This window comes from Vipera berus (assembly GCF_964194415.1).
Source record: "Vipera berus genome assembly, chromosome: 3".
Classification (NCBI taxonomy): Eukaryota; Metazoa; Chordata; class Lepidosauria; order Squamata; family Viperidae; genus Vipera; species Vipera berus.
In genome coordinates this window covers 13,399,078-13,408,463 of record NC_138204.1, presented here as the reverse complement: position 1 = coordinate 13,408,463, position 9,386 = coordinate 13,399,078, and the positions used below count along the sequence as shown (strand labels likewise).

Sequence of the window (9,386 nt, the reverse complement as noted above, 5' to 3'; positions counted from 1 at the left end):
TTGTGCTTTTGATTTAATGCAGAAAATGCCCTCTAGTGGGGCTCCTGTGACAACATGCAATGCAAATTTGTTCCACAATCTATTGCTTTCTTTCTTTCTTTCTTTCTTTCTTTCTTTCTTTCTTTCTTTCTTTCTTTCTTTCTTTCTTTCTTTCTTTCCTTTCTTTCTTTCTTTCTTTCCTTCCTTCCTTCCTTCCTTCCTTCCTTCCTTCCTTCCTTCTTTCTTTCTTTCTTTCTTTCTTTCTTTCTTTCTTTCTTTCTTTCTTTCTTTCTTTCTTTTCTTTCTTTCCTTCCTTCCCTCCTTCCTTCCTTCCTTCCTTCTTTCTTTCTTTCTTTCTTTCTTTCTTTCTTTCTTTCTTTCTTTCTTTCTTTCTTTCTTTCTTTCTTTCTTTCTTTCCTCCCTCCCTCCCTCCCTCCCTCCCTCCCTCCCTTCTGCTAAAATGGTTTTTAAAACCTGCTTTTTTTCAGGTCACACGTGCATAGCTTAATTTAGCAATAGGCAGCCCTTGATATAGAAAATCCATTAACTCACATCTGAAAATTAAGGATATATTTCACACAGTGTTACAGCAGCTGCAGCCGTGCTTATTTTTAGCTCCACTGTGTGAAAATGATGAAGCTCGAATACTAATAGTTTCGGTGTACGAAAGGGAAGGGATTTACAGAGACTATCTCTTTAAGAAACGATTTCTTTTATAGACAAGGAATCCCTTCTTCCCCCGCCCTCTCTGCCAAATGTAGGCAGAATCTATAATAAGATTGGCATCATCAGGATATTAGAAGGCAAAGGAATGCGTGGGTGTTGATTGCTGGCTATTGTTATAAATTAATCAACAAAATTACAGGAGTCTAACCGAGTAAGTGTACAAGGAACGTGTGTTCCCTGAAGCAGCTTCTCTACAATGTTCCAGCTCGTAAGGGCAGCACGGATGACTCAGAGAGAGATGTGGCATCACAAAACGATCATTTAGACTTCTAAAAGTCTATCGATTTTCCCTCTGAAAACACTCCTCATTGTCCTGATGAAGGAACGGGGTTGGCTGATCCACATTTGTTGAAGTCCGGTTTAATTGGCCACCAGCGAGGAGATCTGACATTGGCATCCATGTAACCCTCATGCTAAGGAGTGTGCAATGCTTCTGGCAGAATACCAAACCAGCTGAGCTGTGTAAAAAGAGCTGGTGGTGAGAAAGACGGGGTGGCAAAGTTGGTCTTGATGAGGAAAGTCATCTCTCTCTTCATATTTTCTGCAGAAAGGAATGATCAAACAGAACAAGAGGAAAGGAGAGAGATCAAGCAGAGGCTGACGAGAAAGGTAAGATCCCTCTACATCTTCTCTGTCTCGACCAAATATTTAACATATAGTTACTGTGATGATGATGCTCCCAAACTGATTTTCTCATTCATGCTGTCTGAGCTACTGAAACCTGACTAGCAGTGAGAAGATGCTTTGGGGCAGGTCCTGCAACTTTTTCTCACCTCTGATAACATTTTTGAGAGAATTATTTATTTTATTTATTTTATTTTAATTCCATTTATATCCTGCCCTTCTCCGAAGACTCAGGGCGGCTTACAAGCTTATGCAGTCTTTTGGATACAGTCCAAGAATAAACATAATTAAATCATACCCTTTGCTGGACAACAATTTACCATTTGCATGTAGCTTAACAAGGAGTGTGTGCGCTGGCTAACATCTCAGAGGACAAATTCATGCTTCAAACTTTTCTTGACAGCCTTGGTAATTGAGCCAAACTAAAAGTGTGAGGTTCTACTATGACAAGTGTATTACTCTTTTCTTAATAAGCAAAATGAAACACATAGCTAGAGGAGACCTTGCTAGGCAACAGAGTGTATGAGAAGGTTCTTGGCCATTTACTGGGTCACCATCTAAATATGAGAAAGCAGTGTGATGCAGCAGCTAAAAAAGCCAATACAGTTTTGGTCTATATTAACAGACACATTGCATTCAAATCACAGGAGGTAATAATGACACAGTTCTCTCTACTCTGCCCCTACATAACGCCTGGAATATTGTGTCCAGTTGGGGCATTAAATAGAATATGGAGTTAGTTCAGAGGAGAGCTACTATATTTATATATATTTATATATTTATTAGATTTTTATACCGCCCTTCTCCCGAAGGACTCAGGGCAGTGATAATTCTAAGGACACTGGAAACCAAACCTTATGAAGAATTAGGTGTGTTTAGCTTTGCAAATTAGATGACTAATATGCATGTAAAAGGCTATACAAGAGGGACTTTTCCTGTTGTCTGGGGAAACTTAAGTGCAAGACAAGAATCAGTGGGTTGAAATAAAAGAAAATAAGATTCATGTTCAAGAGGAACTTCCTGATTGTAAGAATTCTAAGCAGTATCATGGTTTATCTAGAGCTATGGTTGGTTCCATCTCTCCTTCCTTAAGTTTTCAAAAAGGGTTGGATGGTTATCTGTCAGGAACAAATTTGGTGAATGACTAACTCTAAGAAGGGAACTGGACTAGATGACCTATAAGGTTGTCTCATCAATCTATAAGTTCTGCAATTCTATGAAACAGTAAAGGGGATTACGTCTGATTAGCTTGGATTTTAGATTCAGCTAGAAGATGTGCTGAATGCATCACAATTTTATAATTGAGGGAGATTCCTACTGCATCACACCTAAGCATATTGCACACAAACTGAATGGAAGGCAAGGATTTTGCAATCTTTTTCCTCAGTGTGGATATCTCTCTAGGTCTGCGGGACTCCTCCCACCAAAAACTCAATACACAGAGTTAAAAATGGGATGGGGTATTTATTTACAAGAGACAGGATCCTAATGCAAGCAATTGGAATTAATGCTGAGCCAAAGCTTCCTGATAATCAGCCACATTACATTTCTCTATGCCAGTAACAAGAAGTGCTGCCTAAGGACAATTCTCAGAAAGGGATGCATTCGCTCGTTCATTCCCCAAGAGAATGCACAGATCTTTTGTGGAAGTGCTAAATATAGTCTGGTATTAAAAATACATTGCAAAAGCTCCTACAAGTTTCTCCCTCAATGTACTTTCTATGAATAGAAAGTAGATGAGAGTGAAATTTTCTGCCATTTCATCCAAGTTCCTCATGTAGGATTTTCAAACACTCCCAGATGTTGAGTGACTGAATCAGTGGGAAAGTAGTACTATTATGTCACCTGGCAACAAATGTACATTGTGTGTTTCTTTGCTCTTGGGCATCCATTCTTGAGCTGGTCTTGTTCTCAGTGAATTTCCCAATGATTATCTTTTAGATTATAGGAAATTACTGCAGCCAACAAATCTGCTGTTTATCAGGAAGTGCATAGCAACCCATTAGCTGCACTCTCTATTCCTTAAAAGAGAGAATATTTGAATGGAGGTGGTTCTCAACTTACCACTGGTTGCTTAGCAACCATTTAGGGAAGGGGGTTGGACTAGAAGATCTCAAAGGTCCCTTCCAGTCCTATGATTCTGTTTTTATGGACCCTGAAAAGGTACTTAATTGGATTCAAACTTCCTATGTGGGCATGTAACTATGTTTTGAGCACTAAGCAGCCAGCCTGCATTTGTGGCTGTTTGCAACATTCCATAGTCATGATTTATGATATTTTTGCCAGAAATCAATGTTGATTTGTGGTTTCCAGCAAAAAAACACCCATGGGGAACAAAAGGGTTCGCTTATCAACCATGTTATTTGCTTAATGACCATGGTGTTTGCTTAAAATCACTGCAAGTTATGTTGTGAAATTGGGGCAGTCAAGTGATGATCTTCTTAACAATTGTCCCAACTTACAACCATAATTGCAAGCTCAATTATGGTCATAAGTTGAGGATTACCTGTAGTCCTTTAGTAAGAGAGTGGACAGTGTAGGCGGTCCTTGACTTACGGCCACAATTGAGCCTAAACTTTCTGTTGCTAATTGAAACATTTAAGTGAATTTTGCCTCATTTTACAAGCTTTCTTGCCACAGTTGTTAAGAGAATCGCTGCAGTTGTTAAGTTAGTAACATGGTTGTTAAGCGAATCTTTCTTCCCCACTGACTTTGCTTGTCAGAAGGTTGCAGAAGGGGATCACCCCAGGACCCAGGTGTCAAACTCGCCACATCACGTGATGTGTCGCAACATATCGCGATGTTTTTCACAATGCCGGAGCTGGGGTGGGCGCGGCCTCCGCATGATGCAACCGGCCCATGGGCCGGCAGTTTGACACCCCTGCCCCAGGACACTGCAACCGTCATAAATATGAGTCCGTTGCCAAACGTCTGAATTTCAGTCAGATGACCATGGGGATGCTGCAATGATCATAAGTGTGAAAAACAGTCATATGTCACTCTTTCAGTGCCATTCTAATTTTGAATGGTCACTAAGCGAACTGTTGTAAGTTGAGGACTACGGATTCCAACTTATGTTTGCACTGACAAATAGAAGTGCACGATGAAGGGAATGCAACTCAGTTTCATTACCTTGGAATAAACAAACAAACAAATTTAGCCTTTATTATTTCTCCAAATACCTCAAGGCAGTGAACACACACAATGCTCCTTCCTTCTCCTATTTTCCCTGACAGCAGCAACCTTTGTGAAGTGGATTGGCCTGAATGAGAATGAGTAGCCCAAAGTCACCCAGCCATCTTTCTAGCCAGATGCCTTAACCACTAGACCAGGGGTAGACAACCTTGGCTCTTTTATGACTCGTGGACTTCAACTCCCAGAATTCCTGAGCCAGCCATGCTGAGGGGAAAAGGAGAGGTTTCCAAGCTGAGCCATGGTGGCTCAGGAATTCTGGGAGTTGAAGTCCACGAGTCATAAAAGAGCCAAGGTGGCCTACCCCTTCACTAGACCAAGTTCTTCCTTTTATTGCAGTGTTACCTCAGAAAAGACTGAGATGGTTTGCAACGCTGGGTAATGTGGAGCAACGGGCTTGCTTCGTGCTTACACTTAAACTTATTTCTTGATCTGCAGACCAACCTCAAGGGAGTTTTTGAACAAAGCTTCATGGAAGTGAAGGATCCTTTCAAAGACGTGCCTGGTCTCAGCGCCAAGCACCCGTTTTCTCTCCCTGCTGCCAGGAGCTGAGTGAGCAAGCTGGCAGCAGAAAGGGGAAAGATTGTAAGAACATTGAAGATGGCTGTAAACAAATTTTGGCATGTCTAGCTCCGACAGGTGTCCAGAGGCTTTCTACTGCAGAGTTTCATGGGATGTTTTGCCATCTAGAGCCAAGAACACGCTGGAATGCACGTTAAGCGCAGGAACGATTATGCACGGATCTGTAAAAATGACATCACCTATCCTCCTATACCCACTGCATTTAACGGTCAACCTGACATAAGTTCAGCTTTGATCATAGCTTTTTCATCTTCATAGTTTTAATAGATTGTGTTTCGAAATATATTTTTCAGGTGTGCCTTCCTAGTGGTATGCTCTGCTGGGAACTCAGATCTAAATCAAGAAATTATGTACCTAATGTAATATATAAAGAAGGGCATGTCAGAAGCAAAGTAGTTTTTAAAGTACTAAACACAGCATTAAAAAGGAAAAAAAAAGTTTCTTAGGAGGTATCCAGTTTACAACTCTGCCCATAGCCAGCAGTTCAGTTCTCACCAGCTCAAGGTTGACTCAGCCTGCCATCCTTCTGAGGTCGGTAAAATGAGGACCCTGATTGTTGCGGGCAATAAGCTGACTCTGTAAACTGCTTAGAGAGTGCTGTAAAGCACTGTGAAGTGGTATAGAAGTCTAAGTGTTACTGGTATTACAACAGAACAATTCTAAAGTAGCCCAAGGAGTGTCATACTCTAAACTTTGGTCATGAATGAACAAGTGTATCAAATAGGAATACCTGTTGCATGCTGTTTTTTTTATTTTTTTATTTATTTTATTAAACTTATATACCCCTTACATTCCTAATTGTGTTCCAAAAATGTCAGCAGAAAGGAAATTTAGACGTTTCCATTAATATTCTCCATCCTAGTCCTTTTTTTTTTTTAGCAGCTCCTACATTTTACAAATTTTTCCTTTCACAGCTTAATCAACGACCTACGGTTGATGAATTAAGAGACAGAAAAATCCTCATCCGATTCAGTGATTATGTGGAAGTGGCAAAAGCACAGGATTACGACCGACGAGCAGACAAGCCATGGACCAGGCTTTCAGCAGCAGACAAGGTATTGTGGTGTTTCTTCTGTGACATATGCCTGCCAAAGGCCTAATGTTCAACCCTTATCTTGATGCCAGTTATAAGAGTAGTCCTTGGCTTACGATTATAATGGATCCTGCTCTTTACAGTCATAAATCGTGACGCCCATAAAGCAGGTCACCCTTCCAAGGACCCAGATTGTTGGAGGCAATATGTTGACTCTGTAAACCACTTAGAGGGTTGTAAAGCACTGTGAAGCGATATATGAGGCTAAGTGCTATTTCTATTGTATGATTGACCCAATTTTACGACTTTTTTGTGGCCGATCACCATGGTCATTAAATGAACACTGCAGGCATTAAGCAGACCCGTTGTTTGCTATGGGGCATTTTTGTTGAAAAGAGAAACGCATGGCATTTTTGTTTTTGGCAAAAACTTAAATCATGGTCATCTGCAAATGCCTGCAAATGTGGGCCAGTTGCCAAACACCCCAAACACCCAAAATGCAGTCATGTGACCGCAGTGTGTGTGTGTGTGTGTGTGTGTGTGTGCGCGCGCATGTTGTTGTAATTTCAGAACCAGATCATAAGTACCTTATGGGCCGTTGTAACCTCAAACAGTCACTAAGTGAGTGGTTGTAAGTCGAGAACTAACTGTACATTAAACCAAAGCCACAGAAACGTAGAGTAAGAAGCTATTTAGGCCCTTGGGTCTGACCTCCCTGCTCAGAACATACATCTTAATTAAAACATCCCCAAGGGATGCTTGTATGGCCTCTACTTGAACACATCCAATATGGGTTGCTTGTTCTAGTCAGACCGGTATTAACAGAATAACAGAATGACAGAGTTGGAAGGGACCTTGGAGGTCTTCTAGTCCAGCCCCCTGCTCAGGCAGGAAACCCTGAACCCTTTCAGACTAATAGTTGTCCAATGGTCTTCTTCAAATCCTCCAGTGTTGGCACACCCACCACTTCTGGAAGCAAGTCATTCTGCTGATTAATTGTTCTGTCAAAAAATTTCTTAGTTCTAGATTGATTCTTTTCTTGATTTGTTTCCATCCGTTGCTTCTTGTCCTGCCTTCAGGTGCTTTGGACAATGGGTTGAACCCCTCTTCTTTGTGGCAGCCCCTGAGACACTGGAAAACTGCTATTATGTCAGCCCTAGTCCTTTTTATTAAACTAGACATACCCAATTCCTGCAATGGTTCTTCGTATGTTTTAGCCTCCAGTCTCCTAATTTTTTTTAATTTTTTAATTTTAATCCCATTTATATCCCACCCTTCTCCGAAGACTCAGGGCGGCTTACAATTTAAAGCACAAATCAATGTGCTTAGCAATAGCCTTCATTCTATGTATATGCCTGCTTATTAGGGCTTTCGGGGGGCCCCAAGCGGCATTATTACAAAGTCAGCTTATTGACCCCAACAATCTGGGTCCTCATTTTACCTACCTTGGAAGGATGGAAGGCTGAGTCAACCTTGAGCCTGGTGGGATGCGAACCTGCACTAATTGCAGGCAGCTGGTGTTACTTAAGGAGGCATTAGCCCACTGCTCCACCAAGGCTCAATCAACTTTGTTGTGGTTCTCTGCACCTTTCTAAAGTGTTTACAGCCACCCATTTCAACAAATAATTTTCTAAATGATTATAAGGCTTTTTCATGAGAGGAAATAAAGAATAAGGTACCCTATTGTGATACCAGTGAATGCCTATCCCCACTTAGGGTGGTTGCGCTTCAATGGTTCCCGTGCCTTATTGATTTCTCCAGTAATTTTGAGTAGGTGGTGCTTCATGACAGTTTGTATTTCCATTTAAGATTTTGCAATATACCTTGCTTACACTGAGAAATGAATCTTTGAAATAGATTTTCCTTCCATGTGCTGAAATGAAAAATCACTGCAGCCAAGCTGCTCATATAAGAATAGTACAACAGGTCAATTGAGAATATATGCGCATATTTTGGCCATGTGCCATCAAGCCGGAGATAGATCCAAAGAGAGACATATTGATCTTTATTTAACACAGTAAGGTGTGGACTTCAACTCTGTGCTGGCTGGGGAATTCTGGGAGTTGAAGTCCATACATCTTCAAGCTGCCAAGTTGAGAAACTGTTAGAAAGTTTAAAAAATTGGGATGGCATAACTGAAGTCTATAACACTATTCGGCAGACCTGGGGGCCTTACCCGGACTTTTGGATGTGGGGGATGGAATATAAAACAGAGAGCAACGCTTTCTGTTTATTGTTTTTGTATCTATGTTTACAACACAACCACTTTAGGCTTTTACCTGTTCACACATGGCAATCACCTCAATTTGATTTGTTAGGCATGGTGGAAAAACAGAAGCTATAAAGGAGCCATTTCATGGAACCCTCCATTGATGGAGTTACTCTATTGCCACCCACTTGCTAGGGATTTGGAACAGACTTCAAGGAACTGTTCAGTTGGAAAGGCTTATGATTCTTTAAGGATAAGATGTCATTTCAGTTAAATTTTAAGCTGTGCCTTTTCTTGCCAGTTTAAAGGATTAATTAATCTTGTTTCTGTTTGAATTTTTCAGGCAGCTATTCGTAAAGAGTTAAATGAATACAAAAGTAATGAAATGGAGGTACATGCATCAAGTAAGCATTTGACAAGGTCAGTTGCCCAGATAGTATATATTCATCCATTAAATATCATAGTCTATCTGTCTGTTGGTCTATCCATCCATCTATATCTATCACCTATCTATCCTATCTGTATCATCTATTCTCTATTTTCTCTCTCTCAACTCTTATCTGTCTGTCTGTCTATCCAGTGGTGGGATTCAGCCGGTTTGCACCAGTTCGGCAGAACCAGTAGCTAATTGTTTTGTTGCCCAGGCCCAGAATGGGCTTCCGGAAGCAGCATCCACACAGAGAACCGGTTGTTCACATATTTGAATCCCACCACTGTATCTATCATCTATTTATCTATCTATCATCCATCTCTATCTATCTAACCTACCTATTTTTCTATCTATCATCTATCTATCTCTATCTATAAAATCTGCAGAATGTTCTACCCCACTGCAGCATTCTTCCATGACTTGGAACACTCTAGGTTGATCACCAGGACTAGAGATTTAGTCTTCCCAGCTTTCACCTTCTCACATTCTGATGAGAAATTCCCTCAAGATTGGCTCCAGCATGAATCTGAAAGACCAAACCTCAGAAAACTAAACCTCTGGTCCTGGACACCATCCTAGTTGGATCCTGCAACATTATGCTGGGGCATGCC

At 40.9% G+C, this 9,386-nt stretch overlaps 1 protein-coding gene across 1 annotated transcript in view; it reads left to right on the top strand.

The window, feature by feature from the left end:
- PHACTR3 (phosphatase and actin regulator 3) overlaps positions 1-9,386 on the top strand; it is a 145,894-nt gene that overhangs the window by 134,585 nt on the left and 1,923 nt on the right. The window contains exons 9-11 of the mRNA XM_081324078.1: positions 1,253-1,314; positions 6,018-6,158; positions 8,689-8,765. Coding sequence (XP_081180204.1) covers positions 1,253-1,314; positions 6,018-6,158; positions 8,689-8,765 — 280 coding nt within the window. The remainder of the gene's footprint in view (positions 1-1,252; positions 1,315-6,017; positions 6,159-8,688; positions 8,766-9,386) is intronic.